At 36.0% G+C, this 20,943-nt stretch overlaps 2 protein-coding genes across 4 annotated transcripts; one reads left to right on the top strand and one right to left on the bottom strand.

Annotated features, from left to right (window-relative positions):
- The first annotated feature begins 4,810 nt into the window (after window positions 1–4,810).
- On the top strand, window positions 4,811–5,379 carry LOC123895583. Its single transcript, XM_045946024.1, has 2 exons — window positions 4,811–5,155; window positions 5,242–5,379. Exons 1-2 carry the CDS (start codon window positions 4,837–4,839, stop codon window positions 5,256–5,258), a joined length of 336 nt encoding a protein of 111 aa, XP_045801980.1. The 5' UTR covers window positions 4,811–4,836; the 3' UTR covers window positions 5,259–5,379.
- A 7,765-nt stretch (window positions 5,380–13,144) lies between these two features.
- On the bottom strand, window positions 13,145–17,687 carry LOC123895572 (1-acyl-sn-glycerol-3-phosphate acyltransferase BAT2, chloroplastic). Of its 3 annotated transcripts, none has more exons than XR_006804411.1 (9): window positions 17,507–17,687; window positions 17,193–17,313; window positions 16,761–16,915; window positions 16,542–16,584; window positions 16,170–16,352; window positions 15,675–16,081; window positions 15,427–15,528; window positions 13,992–14,283; window positions 13,145–13,740 (listed from the first exon to the last, which is right to left on the bottom strand). XR_006804411.1 is itself a non-coding variant. In XM_045946009.1 (8 exons), exons 2-8 carry the CDS (start codon window positions 17,275–17,277, stop codon window positions 14,071–14,073), a joined length of 1,188 nt encoding a protein of 395 aa, XP_045801965.1. In that variant the 5' UTR covers window positions 17,278–17,313; window positions 17,507–17,687; the 3' UTR covers window positions 13,831–14,070. The 3 variants fall into 3 exon arrangements, 1 of the variants encoding a protein (XP_045801965.1); XR_006804410.1 differs by having other exon boundaries at window positions 13,151–13,745; XM_045946009.1 differs by lacking the exon at window positions 13,145–13,740 and having other exon boundaries at window positions 13,831–14,283.
- Between the last annotated feature and the right edge of the window lie 3,256 nt (window positions 17,688–20,943).

Here is a 20,943-nt window from a genome sequence, read left to right as displayed (position 1 = left end):
AGCTTGTTGCACTCATGTGATCAAGAGGCAAAGGAAAGGAACGCACACTTTTTGACCGGTTCTTTGATTCGACCCAACCGAGAGGTATTGAGCCAAACACTCCTTTTTCTTCTTTGTGTGATATCCACTCATGTATTGTCTCTCGATTTTGCTTGTCGTCTTTTTATTTGATTGGTACTTTTGTAGCACACACGAGGCATGTTCCTTGGTCCCTTTGAGCCTTTCTATCCACCCTTACATATAATTATCCTTTGCTTAACCAATTTGAGCTGAAGAAGAAAATGTTATTTTGCACACCTTAAGAACTTTTTGATGAGAAAAAAAGGAATGACTTTCTTGGAGGTTAGGCACCTAATTAGTGGTTGATGCGCATTGCTCACCACTAAGTTTGGGGTTGCTCTTTGGAATTAGCAACACATAAAGTTTGGGGTGAGGGTACTAGAGAACTTACAAAAAGTTTTGATTTGAAAAATTGAGAAAAATTTCAAAAGTTGCAAGGCTTTAGTCATTATGAAAGAAAAGAAAAGAAAAGATTGAAAAAAAAAAGAAATGAATGTTGCAAAAAAAAGAAATGAAATGCAAAAGAAGTGATAGCCTTGAGTTACAAAAAGAATTAACTTTACTTGTTGATTTGAAAAAGTTCTCTAGTCCACTATGTTTCAAAAGAAGAAGGGGTTTGGTTTATGAATATTTTCTTTGACTAATAGGGGGATCTAACTCCAAGTTTTTCTACTACTTATCCCAAAATGTCACCATCCACCCTAGCCAAGCCACGTTATAACCCTAAAAGACCTCTAAAGTGTGTGCACAAAGTGAACCGAATGAATTTTTAGACTACTTGCAAAATTATTGTTGACTTGCATTGATGTGTTGATTTGAGTGAATTACCAAAACTGAAGAGTGTATGTGAGTAGTGTGATGGGATCTTAGAGCCTTGGTTGAAAAGTGTGAATTACTTGAAAATGTCTTGCGGGAACGATTGTGCAATTGAGCATTGTTTGCAGGTGGATCATTGATAATCAGGTGATTCTCACGTATGTATGATTCGAGTGAATTTAAGGAAAATGCCAAGGTCTTGACACAAAAGCTTGAGGTAAAAGTTGTTTCCTTGAGGACAAGGAAAGGTTTAAGTTTGGGGTTGTGATGACGGATCGTCACACTCTCTAATCCATGCCTATTTTAGCAACATTAAATGCATTTTAGTAGGTTTTAAGCAATAAATGTAAGAGAAATCTAATCATAAGCTTGATTACTTGTTTTGCAAGAAAACAGGAAAAATTGCAGGACATTGCTGATTTTCACTACGCTGGGGGCGTAGCCCATCACGCGCCGCGTGATGGAGATCATAGGGAGCCAAGTTTTCACTTTGATCACGCGCGGCGTGATACCTGACCACGCGCGGCGTGAAGCTTTGTTCAGGAATTGGATTGCTCTCTGACTTGATCACGCGCGACGTAGCACTGACCACGCGCGGCGTGAAGAGAAGAGGAACAACTACGCCGGGGGCGTGGAGCTATCACGCGCGGCGTGAAGATGGCAGAGTTGAAGATCAGAGACCTCAGATTTGATCACGCGCCGCGTGATACCGTTACACGCGCGGCGTCGTTGAAGAAAGTGCAACCACGCGCGGCGTGATAGATCTGGCGCGCGGCGTGGTTGCGATCATTATATAAGGATTCTGCATTTTTCTGTTAAAGGGTTGGAAAATTCTGCAATATTCATCTATATTCTGGTTTTGGATACTTCAAGATTCGGATTCAAGACTCCATAGGATAGCTCCGAGCACCTCAATAGCATGGATTCTCAAGCCATGAAGTTGAAGCTAGGACGCGATCGAAGCAACATGAGGAGCTAAATTCCTTGTGGAGGTAGGATCTAGGATAGCTTAGGATGTAGTTGAATCTCATGTAATCTGCTTAATTGTAAGGATTTACTCTGTTAACAGTGTTTACTTAATGCAATTCTTCTCTTAATGCTTTATAATCCTTCATTAGTGTTGTAATGATTTCGAGTTAAGTCACGTGCGAGAGTATTGATTTAATTTCTGAACTGAATTGCATTGAGCACTCGAGTGTTTCCGGTCGAGAGATTGAGACATAGAGTGTAGCGAACGATCGACGCGCTTTCATATCATTCGTTGTAGGTAGCTTCCGCCTGAGAGATCGGGGAAGTATCGACAACGAATAGAGTGGATTTTGACAAGAGATTGCGATTCACTAATTTGTTGATCCAGTTGTGAACACTTGAGTAGATTCCTATGATATAGTAGATTGCATGTGGTTTAGCTAGAGACTAGGTGATTCCGATGATTCTACCTCGCTTTTCCATTATATCAAAGCACGTTTTCTAACAATTCATCACTCAACATACCCCCAATTTATGTGTATTTCTTGCATAATGTTTATGAACACTATTAGACTAGTTTAATCACACAATCCCTGTGGATCGATATTTTTATTACTACGTGGTAATTCATTCACTTGCGAAAATTATCCATCAAAGCTCTATAAATAGAGCCTTATGCAATTCAGTCTTGTTGTTACACACATATAATCCTAATTTTAGAGAAACCCTAAAATTCTCTAAAACCCTAATCTCCCTCTACCGTCGTCTTGCAGCTAGCACTAAGAGGTGAACGGAAACTGTTCGTGTGGACCAGCTAGAGGTGCTGCAATCGTGCGGTGCTTGTGATCAATTCAGAATCGAGGAATTGTTCTTCAAAGGTAATAACTGAAACCCTGATCATGTCTATTCGCAAGGATCCATGGAAGGAAAATTTTAATTTCCGCTGCGTTTTACACTCTATTTTAAATACGATTTTTCTTCAGTGGTATCAGAGCCACTTGTGAAACCATGAATCGGTTTGTTGCTTATTACTGTTTTATTAATATGGTTTTGAATCGGTATTAATAATAATAATAACAAGGATTAATAAAATTTGATTGATCGGTTTTAAAATATATATGTGATATATAATTCTGATACGACGCGTCGGTGTATGTGATACACTGATCGTGTCATTCATTCAAATGTTTAAGTGATTGGCGTTTAATTTGGATGATTGTGAGCGTGAGCTTCGGAACCGTTTGTGGTGAAGCATCATATATCCGATCGTTCATCTAGAACTAGCAGTCCTGAAACGTTTTGATGTATGACCGTTGTATTAGGGTTCATAACAATGTAAGTGTTATATTGTTATGAAAACAGAAACGGCTAGGGTTCATATCCGAGCGTCAAATATTGATGCAATTAGGGTTTGTATCCTGAAATATAGTACAAGTGTTGTGCTCATTAAAGTGATCAATCATGGTATTTTATTAATTGGGCTAATTTAATGATAATAACTATGTGTTTATTGTTATTGAATTGCATGATGAATGGTTATGGCCTTAGTCCTTTTATTTTGTTTTGTTTGGGATTTTAAATACGGCCTGCATGTCGTGCCTCTCTTATATCTCTTGATGTAATTCTCTTCTCATCTCATACTCCCTCGCATGTAACGCGAGTATTCTTATAGTAATGTAATATAAGATTAGTAAACAGGACAGGAAGGACAACCATGGAGATCTAACTTGGAGAAGCATAGATCGTTCTTAGGAATAACATAGGTTCTCTCATTGGCTTGAGGGAACAAAATTTTGCTAGGGGCCATAACCATGTCATTTTATTATATTATGTATGTTGATGCATGTTATGATTGGAGTGACGTTATTATATGTAAGCCGTGGTGAGGTGAGATCTAATTAAATAAAAACCCTCAAAAGAATCTATATTAAGTTTTATGCTTTCCAAAGAATAGCACCCTTCAAGATCAATATCGATCAATGTAGGTTTTGCCAATGTAAAGTGCATTGTCTATATTGATAAGTTGCGGTGAGGTAACCAGTTTACTCGATTGTTATTCATTGGGTCTAACTTAACTAAAAGAAATATAATATGATTATATGATTTTAGAAGCAAGTGTTGGGTTAATCCATATGATGGATTAGAATAAGTGTTATTCACCCAACGAAAATGATATGAGAGTTGTATGAGATACAATTGGAAAGGAGTTTCCTACCTAAAATAACTATGTTTTGTGTAATCAGTCCAACGCTGACTTAGAACATAGTAAAATATGGATCTCATTCCCACTAGAAAATCTTCCAACGGGATTTTCCGAATCAAATGTCGAGGGTCATTTGTTTTGAGTAAAATAGTGGGAGGCGCATGTTTAATTAAATGCCTAATTAAATATGACTTAAAATTATTTAATACTTATATCTTCACTTTCTTATAATGTAGATCATCATGACAAACAACAACACATCAAATAGTATTATGTGAATCATTCTTGACAAAGAGAAATTGTCTGGGACAAATTTTCTCGATTGGCATCGTAACTTGAGGATAGTCCTCATGCACGAGAAACAGCTGTATGCTATATAGGAACCTCAGCCTGACCCTGAGGAGGAACCTGCTGCCAATGCTCCTAAGGCTCAAAGGGACGCTTATCAGAAGCGTGTTGATGATGCCTTGGATGCAAAATGTCTCATGCTGGCTACCATGACCTCAGAGCTTCAGAAGCAACATGAGGAAATGAATGCATTCGATATGATCGAACACTTGAAAACGCTTTACCAAGAGCAAGCCAGAATTGAGAGGTTTGAGGTTTCCAAAGCCCTTTTTCAAGCTAAGCTAGCTGAAGGATCTCCTGTAAGTCCACACGTTCTCAAGATGATTGGGTACGTGGGGAACTTGGCAAAATTGGGATTTCCGCTCGGTGATGAGCTTGCAACTGATCTCATCCTGCAATCGTTGCTGGAGAGCTTTAATCAGTTTGTGCTGAACTTCACCATGTCAGACATGGAGAAAACTCTACCACAACTATTAAACATGTTGAGACAAGCTGAACAAAACATGAGATCAAAAGGGAAGTCAAATCAAGTTCTAATGATCGGCAATGGGAATCACAAGGGCAACAAAGGAAAGGGCGGAAAAGGGAAGGGCAAGGAAGTTGTCAAACCCAAACCTAACCCTAAAGCTTTGAAGCCTACTGGTGGCATTGCAAAGGAGGGTAAGTGCTTCCACTGTAACAAGACTGGACATTGGAAGAGGAACTGCCCAAAATACCTGGAGGACAAGAAGAATGGAATAGAGAGTTCCAACTCAACAGGTATCTTTGTTATTGAAATTAATTTATCTACTTCTACATGAGTATTAGATACCGGATGTGGTTCTCACATTTGTACTAATGTGCAGGGGCTGCAAAGGAGTAAAGATTTGGCTAAAGGAGAAGTCGACCTACGAGTGGGAACTGGAGCAAGAGTTGCCGCATTAGCTGTAGGAGTTTTTAATTTGACTTTACCTTCTGGTTTAATAATACAGTTAGAGAACTGTTTTTATGTACCTGCCATTAGCAGGAATATTATTTCCGTTTCTTGTTTGGATAAACTTGGCTTTCCATTTATAATAAAGAACAATTGTTGCTCCATTTATTTAAATGATATCTTTTATGCCACAACACAAATGAGTAATGGATTATATATTCTTGATCTTGAAATGCCAATTTATAACATTGATACAAAAAGGATTAAACCTAATGAGTTAAATCCTACATACCTTTGGCACTGTCGTTTAGGCCATATAAATGAGAAACGTATTTCCAAGCTCCATAAAGATGGGCTCTTGGATTCATTTGATTATGAATCTTTTGAAACATGCAGATCTTGCTTATTGGGAAAAATGACAAAGACCCCATTCACTGGTAAAGGTGAAAGGGCAAGTGATCTCTTGACTCTCATACATACTGATGTATGTGGACCATTGAACACACATGCTAGAGGAGGTTTTCAATACTTCATCACATTTACTGATGACTACAGTAGATATGGATATGTGTATCTAATGAAGCATAAATCCGAATCCTTTGAAAAGTTCAAAGAATTTAAAAATGAAGTGCAAAACCAACTAGGAAAGAAAATCAAAACCCTTCGATCAGATCGAGGAGGTGAGTATTTAAGCCTAGAGTTTCATGACCATCTAAAAGAGTGTGGGATCCTATCCCAACTCACTCCTCCTGGAGCACCACAATGGAATGGTGTATCTGAGAGAAGAAACCGAACCCTTTTGGACATGGTACGGTCAATGATGAGTCACGCTGATCTTCCAAACTCCTTTTGGGGACATGCTCTATTAACAGCAGCTTATACACTTAACCGTGTTCCTTCTAAAACGGTTGAAAAGACACCATATGAGATATAGAGTGGCAAGAAACCACATATGTCTTACTTAAAGATTTGGGGTTGCGAAGTTTATGTAAAACGTCAAATTTCTACTAAACTTGAACCTAAATCTGACAAGTGCTTCTTTGTGGGATATCCAAAAGAGACGAAAGGATATCACTTCTACAATCCTTCTGAGGGCAAAGTGTTTGTCGCTCGAACAGGAGTATTCCTAGAAAAGGACTTTGTTTCCAAAGGAATCAGTGGGATGAAAGTAGATCTTGAAGAAATTCACGATCCACAAAGTAATGACACACCAATGGAGGAACAAGAGCAGGATGCACAAGATGTTGTGACAGAGAATCCTTCTCATGTAACACAAGAACCACGTAGGTCCAACAGGATACGTCAAGAACCTGAAAGATATGGATATCTCATATCGGAACAAGGTGATGTATTACTCATGGATCAAGATGAACTTGTGACTTACCAAGAGGCCATTACTGGCCCTGAATCTGAGAAGTGGCTTGAAGCCATGAAATCTGAAATGGATTCCATGTACACAAACCAAGTTTGGAACTTGGTGGAAGCTCCTGATGGGGTCAAGCCCATAGGATGCAAATGGGTCTTCAAGAAGAAGACGGACATGGATGGAAAGGTACAGACCTATAAAGCGCGATTGGTTGCTAAAGATTTCAAACAAATTCATGGCGTAGACTATGATGAAACCTTTTCACCAGTTGCGATGATTAAATCCATTCGGATCTTACTTGCCATCGCCGCATACTATGATTATGAAATTTGGCAGATGGATGTAAAAACTGCCTTCCTTAATGGGAGTCTCCTTGAGGATGTGTACATGACACAACCTGAAGGTTTTTGCATTCCAGGTGAAGCCAAAAAGATATGCAAATTACAGCGATCAATCTACGGATTGAAGCAAGCTTCCAGAAGTTGGAATCTTCGTTTTGATGAAACTGTGAAACAGTTTGGATTCATCAAGAATGAAGATGAACCTTGTGTTTACAAGAAGGTTAGTGGGAGCATAGTCGTGTTCCTAGTATTGTATGTAGATGACATATTACTTATAGGAAACGACATCCCTACATTGCAACAAGTTAAAACTTGGTTAGGGAATTGCTTTTCTATGAAAGATCTGGGTGAAGCAGCCTATATATTAGGAATAAGAATCTATAGAGATAGATCTCAGAAACTACTTGGCTTAAGTCAGAGTACATACATAGATAAAGTGCTGAGACGCTTTAATATGCATGATATGCAGCATGGCTTGTGTCTTTCGAAAACACAATCCCCTTCGTATAAGGAAGAAAGGGATCGCATGAGTAAGATTCCTTATGCATCAGCTATAGGATCTATCATGTATGCCATGATATGTACTCGTCCAGATGTTTCATATGCCTTAAGCGCAACGAGTCGATATCAGTCTGATCCTGGTGAGGCTCATTGGGTAGCTGTCAAGAATATCCTTAAGTACCTAAGAAGGACTAAGGACTCATTCCTAATATATGGAGGTCAAGAAGAGCCAAATGTAATTGGTTACACTGATGCTAGCTTCCAGACAGATAGGAATGATTTTAGATCGCAGTCTGGCTTTGTGTTTTGCATAAATGGTGGCGCTGTGAGCTGGAAGAGTTCAAAGCAAGATACAGTTGCTGATTCTACAACGGAAGCTGAGTACATTGCCGCATCAAATGCAGCAAAGGAAGCTGTTTGGATAAAGAAGTTCATTACTGAACTTGGCATATTCCCTAGCATTGTGGATCTCATTGATCTATTTTGTGATAACAATGGCGCAATTGCACAAGCTAAGGAGCCTAGATCTCACCAAAAGTCCAAACATATACTCAGGCGCTATCATCTTATTCGAGAAATAATTGATAGAGGAGATGTGAAGAAAAAAGAGTACCAACACTCGACAATGCTGCTGACCCACTTACAAAACCTCTTGCTCAGCCGAAGCATGATGGCCATACTAGGAGCATAGGTATTAGGAGTATGCCTGATTGGCTCTAGTGCTAGTGGGAGATTGTTGGTGTAAGCCCTAGAGGCCAATTATTTATGATTGCATGATACTTGTATTGAATAATTCATTTATTAAAAAAAGGCTCTTCTTTATTATGTTTATGTGTTAAAGTAATAAAGTCCCTAGAATAGTTAGTTCATTAAGTGGAACGTTAAGTATGACTTAATCGTGAGAATCCATTAAACATAAGAACACTATTCTTGAAGCATCCGTAGTCAAGCTTTAAAGTGAAATGAGATAACATTAAAGCATAGAGGCTATTATGTTGGTAGACTGATGGTCACATCTCACGGATCATAGATAAAGAGTTATCAAGTCTTCACATAGATATAAATGTTAAGGGTAACATTTGTATCGGATTGACCCACCGTGAGAATACTACATAGTGTGTTATGAAATGTCATAAGATATTCTCATAGTGATAAGTGGTGTATTCCACCCTTCGACCTGAAATCACTATGTACCCTAGATGTAGGAGTGTATTACCTTGTTGCCATTCAAACGTTATCCGTAACAGGATGACTATAAAGTTGGTTGATGGGTATTCCACGAATCATGCTGAGGGACATGAGTGACGTAGATGGAATTTGCCCCTCCTACATAACAGGAGATATGTCTATGGGCCCAATATTGAACTTAGCAAGGGTCTTGTGTTCAATATAGACATAAGGGTAAAAGGGTAATTATACACAAGATATTTATCACGGAAAGGTTTGTCAGATCACGTGACATTCTTGTGACTTGGGTAGCAGTGATGTGTTGTTAGATACCGCTCACTGTTTATAATATTGAGATTAATATTATTGCCAACGTCATAGGAACCTACAGTGTCACACACATAAGGACAGTTAATGACGGGAGAAATAAGTATGACTTATTAGTGGGGTGCGATTAGTAACAGTAGGTTATTGGGCTTGCGAAGTCCAATAACCGCTTTGGCCTGAAGACAACATAAGAAGCTCTATAAATAGAGCCTTATGCAATTCAGTCTTGTTGTTACACACATAATCCTAATTTTAGAGAAACCCTAAAATTCTCTAAAACCCTAATCTCCCTCTACCGTCGTCTTGCAGCTAGCACTAAGAGGTGAACGGAAACTGTTCGTGTGGACCAGCTAGAGGTGTTGCGATCGTGCGGTGCTTGTGATCAATTCAGAATCGAGGAATTGTTCTTCAAAGGTAATAACCGAAACCCTGATCATGTCCATTCGCAAGGATCCATCGAAGGAAAATTTTAATTTCCGCTGCGTTTTACACTCTGTTTTAAATACGATTTTCCTTCAGGTTTTCTTGGTTTATTATTAGAGAGGGGTGGTTTAGGATCAATTTTGATCCGGAATCACTCCTCTTGGTTGTTTTTTATTTCTTTTCATTTAAACAAGTGATATTCACATACTTTTAGGTTTTATTTTAGTTTTCTCTTTTGAGATTTTTTCATCTGGTTTGTTTTAATCCCGTCTTAGTGCGGAGTCTTTGGTTTGTTTATCCCATCTTAGTACGGTGTTCGTCTCGTCTTGGTACGGTGTTTGTTTTTTTATTCAGATTTACAAGTTTGTTTCGATCCAAACTCGGTGCAGATTCAATGACTTTAGCATCATCAACGTTGCAGATCCGGATGCATGATTATTCCGGACATTTGAAGTTTGTCATATCAATTATAGGCTTTGTCATAGACATTAGGCCGTTTTATGCTATTACCTCATATGTTGTGAGTCTGTTTGCAGTTTCATCCTTATTAGTTTGTAGCGAAATTGAATTTGTAATGATTTCGATTGACGTATTCCTTATGAATTTGAATGAATGAATGAATATCGTTGTTTTGAGTAAAAAAAAGTGGTTTTTGCACATTTGCTCAAATTTACACTTTTTATTTTTTTTTTCTTTTTCCAGAATTGGTTTTGTTTGCTAATTAAGTAATGAACCACGTGTAAAACGTTCGCTGGTTAACTAATGAACCATGTTGTGATGAATTTTATTGATTTTGTTCTCTCTATTTTTTATCCATATTTGTTGATCTTGTATTTTTGTTAATGTTTTGTTGCTTCGAAAATGAATAAATAACTTGACCGCTTGAGAGGAAATATGGAAACATCCAACACCTTCAATAAGTCTTGTATTTTTAGCAGGCCCCTTCGATAAGTCTTTACTATCTCTATACGGGGTTGGCGTCTCCAAGTTACAAATTTATTTTTACAACTTAATTTATTTTTTACTAGTGGCGTTCTGCGCCTTTCTGTGCGATTTATATTTTTATTATGCAAACTTATATTAAAAAAAATAAAATGTTTTAAGTTATTGTGAGTTTGTTAATAAAAAATTTTTGCTGCTAAAAAAAAAAAAGTCTTATGTTATGGTGAGTTTGTTAATAAAATATTTTTGCCACTAAAAATATTTTTGCAGCTACACGTCGAGCTAAAGTGGACGCATATAAGGTAAGCATGCATTTGCATCGGGGCATTGTTGTGTTGGTATACCTGAAGGTGTTGAACATTGCCACCATCCCTAAGATGAAGTGTTTGGCAGGTTTTTTTACACTACTTCAGGTAACCATATTCAATGATATTTAATTATTTACTTATACTTTTGTGCAGTTAGGGATCTTCCACCACTTTTTGGGCATTGTCGGACGAGAAGAGTCAAACGTATACACGAACTAGGAGTGAATCAAGTCAAAATGTAAATATCCCTGCTCGCCATGTCTTCGCTCCAGCGACCCTCAAGTGTCAGAAGCAACTCAGTCCTATTCAACAACACTTCACTCCGACAAACAAAGAAGTAAATCTAGGTCTGAAAATCAAGGATCATTCACTCAACGAATGTGCCCGGTATTGGGCTAGGGCAACTAGGCCCCAACCCATGGTCTCCAAAAAATTGGGGCCTTAAATCAATTAAAATATTGCTTAAGTAGTTTTTCGTCAAAACATTTTTTAATTACTTTAACATTATGTTACACTGGTGTAATTTGATTTATTCTCATTTTCTTATGTCATTTCATATTTATAGGCTAGTTTAATTGATAGTTTTACCAATATTACAAATTCAACCAGCTATCTGCTATTTTTTGTCAAAGAAAGTCAAAGTTGATTAATATACTTTACGTGTACCGAGTTACTTAAATCAATAATAGCATATGAATTAATAGTTGAACTAATATGTGTATCAACCGACTTACAATCATTAATAATAAACTCGAAATTAATATTTATATTAATATTTGTACTAATACATATAACAAATTATGATTTGAAATTATTTATAATATATTTGAACTAATACTATAGTTATAAAATAAACTAGAGAAAAAAAAAAAGTTTTTTAGCAATGGGGGTGTGTGGCCCACCTCAACTCACCCCTAGTACCGCCGCTAATTCCTGTCATAAAGAGAGTTGAAGAATTGACTTATTACATTGTCTGAAAAAGATATGTCAAGTCTAGTCATGGTGAGATAATTCAATTTACCCACTAGTCTCCGGTAACTACCTGGATTATGACAGGGTTCTCCCAGACTAGGAATAAGCTTTACATTATGGTCCATGAGAGTTTCAACTAGCTTGCGATTTGTAAGACTTGTCTCTCCTCCAATATATCAAATGCATACTTCCTTTGAGAGATAGCAATACTAGGCTTCGATTGAGCTACCTCAATCCCAAGAAAGTAACAAAGATGACCTAAGTACTTAGTGTGAAATTTCTAAAATAGATATTGTTTTAAAGCCTTGATACACTTGTAAATACAATAGAAATCACATGGTAGATATATTTATTTGATGACAAGCATTTAGTAAAAATGCAGTTACCAACCTTACAACGGATCATCCAAAATTGTTGCAAGACTTTGCTAAGTCTTCCAAACCATGCCCTAGGTATTTGTTTCAAGCCATACAAAGACTTATGCAATTTGCATACGAGATTATGTTACTCCCGAGAAACAAATCCAAGAAAATCATCATGCAAGAAGGCATTCTTGATATCCAACTGAAATAGAGGACAATATTTCATGGCAACCATGGCCAAAAAGAGGTGAATCGATGCCGTCTTTGCAATTATAGAAATAGTGTCACTGTAATCTTGACCATGAACTTAAGTGTATCCCTTTGCTACTAGGCGAGCTTTCAATCGATCTACTTGTCCATTAGGGCCACTCTTAACACTAAATATCCACTTGCAAGCAACAATAGATTTCCCAGAAGGAAGTGTAACAAGATCCCAAGTATCAATATCATCATAGTCTAATGTTGACATTTCATCAACGTTGACATTTCATCAAGTATGGTTTGCCTCCACCCTAGACGGGATAATGCTTCCTAAATAGTCTTAGGAATAAAAACAAATGAAAGTGCAGAAACAAAAGCACGATAGGTGGAGATAATCAATGGTATGAAAGGAAATTATAGATAGGATGAGGGTTACAAGTGTCAATGGAAAAATCAAGAGCCGAATCAAGGATGAGGACACTTGAAGCAGGAGCTAAAGCATGTGATCTAAACTTTTTTTTTTTGTTGGTGAATGCATGTGATCTAAACTTTCTATCATAGGTGCCATACCGGTTCAAAGGTAATGGAGAGATTGATGGTGATGTATCTATAGTTTTTGGAGACACGAATAATTGAAGAGTGGACTCAATAGATTCAAAATAGGAAATAAGCATAACCTAATGAGTTGGCAAATTATGTCATCAAAGAATGTAATATCTGCAAAGGTGTAGAAACAATGTGTACGAGAGTAATACATGACACAAGAATAACTAAAGAAGACACATTTGATAGCATGAGTAGACATTTTAGCACAACCTGGAGATAAAACGATGAGCAAAACAAGTACACCCGAATACATAAAAATGATAAAGAATGAAAAAAATAAACTAATGAATGACTAACTGGCCCTTAAAAAATTATTTTAATGATTTGAAGAATATGAATGTAATTATATATGTAAACAGCAAATATGTACATTTCTTCTAATCTAACAAAATTGTTAATCAACATTAATCACCAAGAGCAATTTGAGCAATTTAAATTTCTAGAAAATCCTATAATCCCTTTGGCATGATAACACAAATAATAACACCTGTACAAAAACAGATTTTTGGCGAAAAAAACCCTATCATGCCATCAACAAAAAAACACTCATATACTAAAATCCTGCTAAGCAGTTTTTACATAAAAATTAGTTTTAATTTTTTTTAATGTTCTCTTGCCAACGGTAAAGGACTTCACAAGTAAGGCCGTTTTAATTTGCATATCTCCACTCTCATTTAATTCTTCTGTATGATATGATATGTAAGTATGAAAACAGCAAATCAACCCTTTGAGGCAGCAGATGTAATGAACAATCTCACAGCCTCCATCCTCCATAGTACTGAAAGAAAAATGTGGAGGAACCAATATGACAGACAAAGATTGAACAAATAACTTCAACACCTGAAGAGCTACAAACTCACAGCTAGTACACCTGGTGCTTCAACATGAAACAAAATTCGCTGAAAGAGCTTATGACTGCACTGGAGGAAGTAACAAAAAGTTTAGTATGAACAAGATAATTCATTTCAGTTCTCCAAAGAAAAAATCCCAATCTGCACACAAGACTGAAATGCAAAATTGTGATCTTATAACAATAACAAAATGTGGAGTACACCAGAATAATAAACATATATCTGACCAGAGGCACAGATGACCTGTAAAATACATAATTTTCCTTGCTAAAAGGTACTAATTGTCCTTAATCAGGAAAGAGGCAGGCATTTTACCTTTCCAATTTGTTTCAAGGCACAAGGGGTTCGATATTCATGTAATAGAAATTTACAGACGTCTTTTGCAATACATTTTTCAGGCATGAGTTAGCGCACTTTCGATTTTATTCCTAGCTTCTTTGCATAGCATGTCAGGATCATTTCCATCTATAGGTTTATGTATAACAACTTTCACGGAACCTAAGTTTACTATACCCTCCCTTCCTGCTGGCATGATTTGGCCAGTTCCAATAAGGGTAATTGGTACAACTGGTACTTTAGTCTTCACAGCAATGCTGAAAGCTCCTTTCTGTACATCCCCCCCAAGGGAAAAAATAAAAGTTGACAGTCAGTTCATTGAAATGAAATCTCTACTAAAAATAAATAGGTACAGCAAAATAAAAGACTTGAAAAGAATAGATCTCAATTTGAATGTGTAACGCTCCCTATCTAGGTAAATTAGCATCCCAGTCCTAAGCATGTCATTCTCATGTGAAGACAGGAATGAAGAAAATCGACCTCAAGACCATGGTAAATAAAATATGTACTCAGGGTGAAGCCAATGTTTCATTTTAAATTATCATGATTCTTTTTTCTTTACAAGCCTTGTTAAGTTAGTAATGTTGTGGTTGTTGCCTTGTCCCAATTGTACTACTTTGCTGTACTAACTGTTGTTCACGACTGCAGCCTCACATGTAGTTTACGGTGAAGGAGTAGGAAAACCTCACACCAGGGATTATTAGTAATAATCATAGCCATCGATTAATATTGAAATCAAGGGTCAAAATTTGGAGTAACTCTAAAGAGTAGAGTTACCCTTGGAGTCAACGGATCCCTTCTATATGTATATACATATACATTATAACACAAGATACAATCATACAATTCGTGCCTAGTCAACAATGTCACGGGCTTGCAAGTCAATTTCCCACCAAAAGCTATACTTCTCTCTATAAGAAGCTTCGTATTTTGACATAGTCCATGTCATTCCTCCGAATTCCCATATGTACCTTCCTGCTTGAGCTATATATCCAGCAAAGTTTATGGTTTATTTAGGCCATCGAAGAGCTTTAGGGTGTTTTCTTTAAGTGATATATATTTCCAACAAGATGAAAATAGCATTAGAATATCAGTATGCTTAGAGTTTTAGGTGTGCTACAGTAGTAGTAAATGAGATAGATAGGTGGTTTTGGTTTGGGTATTTAGGAAGGGTAGGTATTATAGGACATAATATTATCAGTACATATGAAATACAGTATATTATTTCAGTTTTACTTTGTTATTTTTCGGCTATATTTTTTTTTTCCGGCTATAATTTTGATACCTTATTTTTTTCCAGGTTATGTGCTATTTTTCTCAAGAACATATAAATAACTCAACTATCTACAATTGTTAGCTTCTAAATCATGATTATCTAATCTACAAAGGTTTAAATGATTGCATGAAAACTAACCTTGAATACACCTAAGTTTCCATCTTTAGTGCGTGTACCCTCTGGGAAGAAAAAAACAGAGGCTCCTTTCTTGATCAGACCCATGCACCGTTTAAGACAGTCCTATACATGAAGAAGCAAAGACAACCATGATTTGAGAGATATCGGTATCTTGAAATCCATGGGGAGAGGTAATTTAAAAGAAAACTGAGATTCAATCAAGAAGAACTGGTTAAAATTAGCTGCAAAAAACAATGGTGAAAGAATACCATCTGGCTTCGGCTGTCCATGCGCTTCAAAGGAATAACACCCAAAAGAAACATTGCCCACCCAATTATCGGATAAAGGAATATCCCAGTCTTGCTTATGAATTTAAAACTTCTTCCCAGAGTAAGAAGAGTATAGATGTCTAGAAAACTCTGATGATTAGAAACATACACGGCGGGAGTATCTGGAGGCGGTAGATTCTCCAACCCTTCATATTCGATTTTGAAAAACGGGGTCACAGTCAACATAGCCCAGACTTTGGCAACAAAATAATGGAACTTTCTCCGGTAATGATCAAACAGGAGCACAAATGGATGTCCAACCAGCATAAACATAAAAAGAAATATAGCAGCAAAAGAAGTAACAGCATAAAAACAAACTCCCCTAACTTTTGCTTCCAATTTCAGTTCTGCAATAAATTGAAGATCAACCATCACATCACATACAGAACAGGCCTTCCATTTTAACCTAAACAAACAAGACATTTTAATACAAACCGGGTATTGAATAGCCGTCTCCTGCAGTAATCTCAGATCTTACAATCACGTCCCTAGGGAGTTTATGTTGAGGATTCAATTTGTTACAGAAACGAGGTCCACACAGCTCGATTTTGGGACAAAATGACACCCTCAATGCATTTGTTTGCTTCTTGGGGATGCCTAACAAACTACTTTGAGAAGCTATACAGGAAAAAGAAGATAAAATTGAATTGAGATTAATGTTGATGTAACTATTACTACTACAATTGATTGACAATCTAATAAAAAACTTAAATCCAAAATAAATTAATTACACATATTCAAACACTTAACAAGTAAATAAACAGAAAATTAGTTGCAAAAATTGACAAACTGCAAACACAAACTTACTGAAAACTGGATGTTTACAAGGTGTTGCTCTATGAGAGAGTAACTGCAATAATCAGAGGAGTTCAATGAAACGAAACACACATGTAATGGATAAAGATTGAGAGAAAAACGATCGCACTAATGAGTGTGAAAGAGGAAAAAACTTGTAATCCTATCAATGAATATATACATAACATATCAATGTACTGAAGAGCTAGAAAACAAAGTTTGCTAGCAAACCTTAGAAGGTGCATCATAACTTTTGTCATTATTATCTTTTCTCCCTCCAAATAGGCCATATAGTCGAAAACATTTTTGGTCATGTCCAACTTTTTTACAACTGCGCCGCAATAGTATCTTCATGTCAACTATATTTGAACTGGAGTTTAGATTACCTAAATAATACATACCCACTGATGAGTAAATTCCAGATAACAATTCCAAGTTTTTAATCAAAAGAAAACATTGAATTACTTTGCTTACATAACCTGTTGCCACTTATCATCAACATATTCAAATCCACTGATAAATTATAAAATTAAACATACTTATAAATCATGTGGTTTCTGTGTTATGGTGAAGTTCAAAATATAATTTCAAAATTAAACGGGGAAAGAGAGAGAGAGAGAGAGAGAGAGAGAGAGAGAGAGAGAGAGAGAGAGAGAGACTTACATAAAGAAGTTGATAAAAGGGTATTGTGCTTGGTTTTGCTGTCACAGAATCCGATTGTGTTTGAGAGAGAGACCATTGACGCCATTGGTTTCACACGCACGCAGCAGCAAAAGAAAACGAGCTGAATTTTTCATTGGCAATTGAAAATAATCAAAAAAACTAATCATTAAGTGCAAATTTCTCCTAAAATTATGAACCAAAGGTACCAAAACAAAGAAAATATATCAAAGAAAATAGTAAAAATAAATAAACTTTAAGAATGAATCAACCTAAATCCGAATTCAGAAATGAATAACTTGACAATGTTATCGAACCTGGCCTGTTAACTCAGACGCGAAAGAGAAGATCTGGTGATGCAGTGAAGTGAGACAATGAGACGCGGCGGCGTAGCGAGGTGACCGATAAGATGAGTTCGCGGCAGCGGTGAGAGCGAAGCGGAGACGACCGACGAGAGAGAAGAGAACAAAATCGGAGTGACGGGGTAGGATTTTTAGGGGGTTTATGTAATTACCATTAGATCATCTCCAATGGTGTAATTATCTATTAGATCCTTATGGTACTCATTAGGTACTACAATTAGAGCACAATATATTTTAGTACCAAATAGACCCTCTCTCATAGTGCCTAATAGAATTTGTGAGACCCATTTATAAAGATGTAGAGTTATTGATGAGATGTGTAGTTATTTGTGAGACCGATTTAAAAATTTTTAAGAGGTGTTGGGTTGGAGAGATTGAGTACTTATTAGTTAGGTACTATTATTAAAAAATTACAAATGAGTAATTTGTATACGCGGGACCCACTTAGATACCCAAAATTGGATTTCTACTTTGTAAATGCTCTTAGATGGTAAATTACCCTTACCAAGGTATTATTATAGTATAATATCCTTTAAAAATTAAATAAATAAATAAATGAAAGGGGTTAACTATGTTTTTTTCCCCTAAATATAGCACTTTTTATTTTTATTCTTTGAATTTGTTTTTCAAATTTTAGTTTTTAATTTTTCTGTTTTCAATTCTAATTCTATTTATTTTTTATACAAAAGTTGACATATCATAATTCAAATAATATTTTTTAATGCTTGAGACCGGAGGATTAGAATTGTTCATACGCTTAGAGAGGGTAATGTTTGTGCTGACTTCTTTGCTAAGCTTGGAGCTCGACACCCTGGAGCCTACACCAGAATTTATATGTTATGTTATAACATAATTTTTTTAACAAACATAAATGAGATATATTAAAATACCAACAGTAGTCACCTCAGCACAACACATACCGAAAGAGACTACGTAAATTTACAAAGCGTCAATCGATAAAACAACATGAATAACATATTAGTTATCCCAAACAGATAGACACTTGACTATCAACAATGGTAGTTTGAAGCTAGATTAGTGTTCTTTGTCTTCATCCATCAAAAGGATTAGAGTTTGACTTTGTTCAACAGTTGAGTTAATAACTTTTTATAAATTTTGACGCAACTCGAACACATAAGAGTCATATGAGTCGCATAAAGGAGTGACACGCTTTCTGACCACCTGATGAATAGATAAATTGAGTGTGGTGGTAGATTTTGAGAATCCACCAATGTAACATCAATCTACGACCGAACTAACGTCTAAAGAGAACCAAAAAGCTGCATGAGAGAAATAAGTGAACACCCGGACAGATAATAGTGAACATTTGGAGTGATAATGCCTCGAGTTACCAAATATGTTTTTGTTGGCAACCTGTTTCACAAGAGTCTCCACGCAAATAAAGAAACCTTCATTTGTTCTTTCTCTAGTTGTGGCACAAATTTTACAAATGGTTGAATGTTGGTTTTATACCTTTTGAGAAAAGTTGGAAGCATTTTAACATGTTTGGCTCGCTAGTTTCGCTAGTGAAAAATAACAAGCATGCAAAGGGTCGACATATAATTTGGTTAGCAACAACTAGATATTTGTGGCGCACGCGGAACAACACTATGTTTCGAGTAGATTTGGCTAATGTGCCTAACGTATCTTCCCTACCCTAGTGGATCATATAATTTGGTTCATAAGGTCGTATAAAAAATAGTTTCTCTTTTGCTTTTTCTGATTGGTGTAATGCTTCGTTAGCATGTATTCAAAGGATATAATGTTACTTTTGCAAAATGTAAGGGTTGAGTACTTTTTTTTTGGTACATAGGGTTAAGTACATTTAATGTACTTCTTATAATTCAATTTTTGCTTATTGAAAAAAAAAATGGACAAAGTCAACTCGTATATCAGCTCTATAATTAATGCCCCTAATGCACTAGTTAATAAAACAAAAATAATTTTTTTTGTGTTATAAAGATCATTTTTTATATTTTTAAAAAGTCAACTACACAAATTTTAAGAGGCTTTTACTATATTTAATTTCCTTAACAAGGGCCAGAAGCAACCATCTAATTCTAAATAAGACACCATTATCTTTTTCTTTTCTTTTTTAATTTTTTTTTTAACGTTATCAAATTTAACTTGAGATGGAGGCTTTATTAGCTTCTAGTCGAAGAATTAGCTTATAAGTAATAACTTACACTTAAAGGTTAGTAGAATGAAATGAAAGTGTTTGACAAATTAAGTTATTTTAAGTACAAAATGACATAAAAATACACGGTTAATGAATAATTATTATATTTTTTAAAAAAAATAAAGAAATAATAAACATAAAAAATGAGATAAAACGTAAAAAAAAAAAACTATAAGTAGGTTATATCTGAAAAATTAGTTTTTGACAAGAAATGAAATGAAAGTGACCAACAATGAATTGGTCCAAGTGATAAATGTCTTGGTCTCTGATGCATGTGGTCAGGAATTCGATTCGTGACTCATGCATACCGAGATAATTCAGTTGATTGGGAGAGGAAAACCCACCTTATATGCTGCGCATATTCCCCTACAGAAATTAACGGGAAAATAAAAATAGATAGAGAAGCTTGGTAGATGACATTTTCCGAAAAACACCTTTGTCATCTGGTGGGATTTAGTATGGGGAAGTATACTTTTTTCCCACCATGGTCCAGTTATATTTTTACCATTAGATCCTGCAAGACCATAGGTTTAATTATAGACTCTCTGCACTAGATTCAACTATCACCCTCTACAACTCATCTCTCTCTTTGTTTCCACCATTCATTGGACTTGCCACTGAAAAATCACCACTTGAAAATCCATTTTCATAATTAGACTTGCAAAAATCAAAGGAGAATGTTAACTTGTGCCCTTAAGGCACATGTTAAGGAAGCAAAAATAGAAATTATTAAATGCTAATCTGTGCATTTTGACTTTTAAAGCATTAAATTTCTTGTATCATTAAATGATGAATTTCTATTTTGGTATATCTTAACACGTGCCCTAAGGGCACATGTTAACGAGACCCAAAATCAAAATCCACCACTTTGTTGCAACTATTTTTCACTGTGCAGCATAACTTTTGTTTACGCACTGCACTTCTCTAATTTTCAACATAGGGATTGTAAATTCTATTCCCTTTATATCACTAAGCCAGAAAATATCCCATCATTAAAACTACACAAATTCAACTCAGCAAAATGGTCATTTTTGACACATGTCAATCACACATACAATCTGCACAAATCCTAGCTGGAAGAATTTGAAAAAATTTGCTTCTTTTGGCCAACAATTTGAATTTCCTTTCCCTCCCATTCATCTCATTGCTTGCTGGGCCAAAAACAACAGTCCAGTCGATTAAGGACCAACCAAGCCCAGTCCGGTTTGTTTAG

The sequence above is a fragment of the Trifolium pratense genome, linkage group LG7 (assembly GCF_020283565.1).
Source record: "Trifolium pratense cultivar HEN17-A07 linkage group LG7, ARS_RC_1.1, whole genome shotgun sequence".
NCBI classification, from domain to species: Eukaryota; Viridiplantae; Streptophyta; class Magnoliopsida; order Fabales; family Fabaceae; genus Trifolium; species Trifolium pratense.
This window is presented reverse-complemented; position numbering and strand designations above follow the sequence as displayed.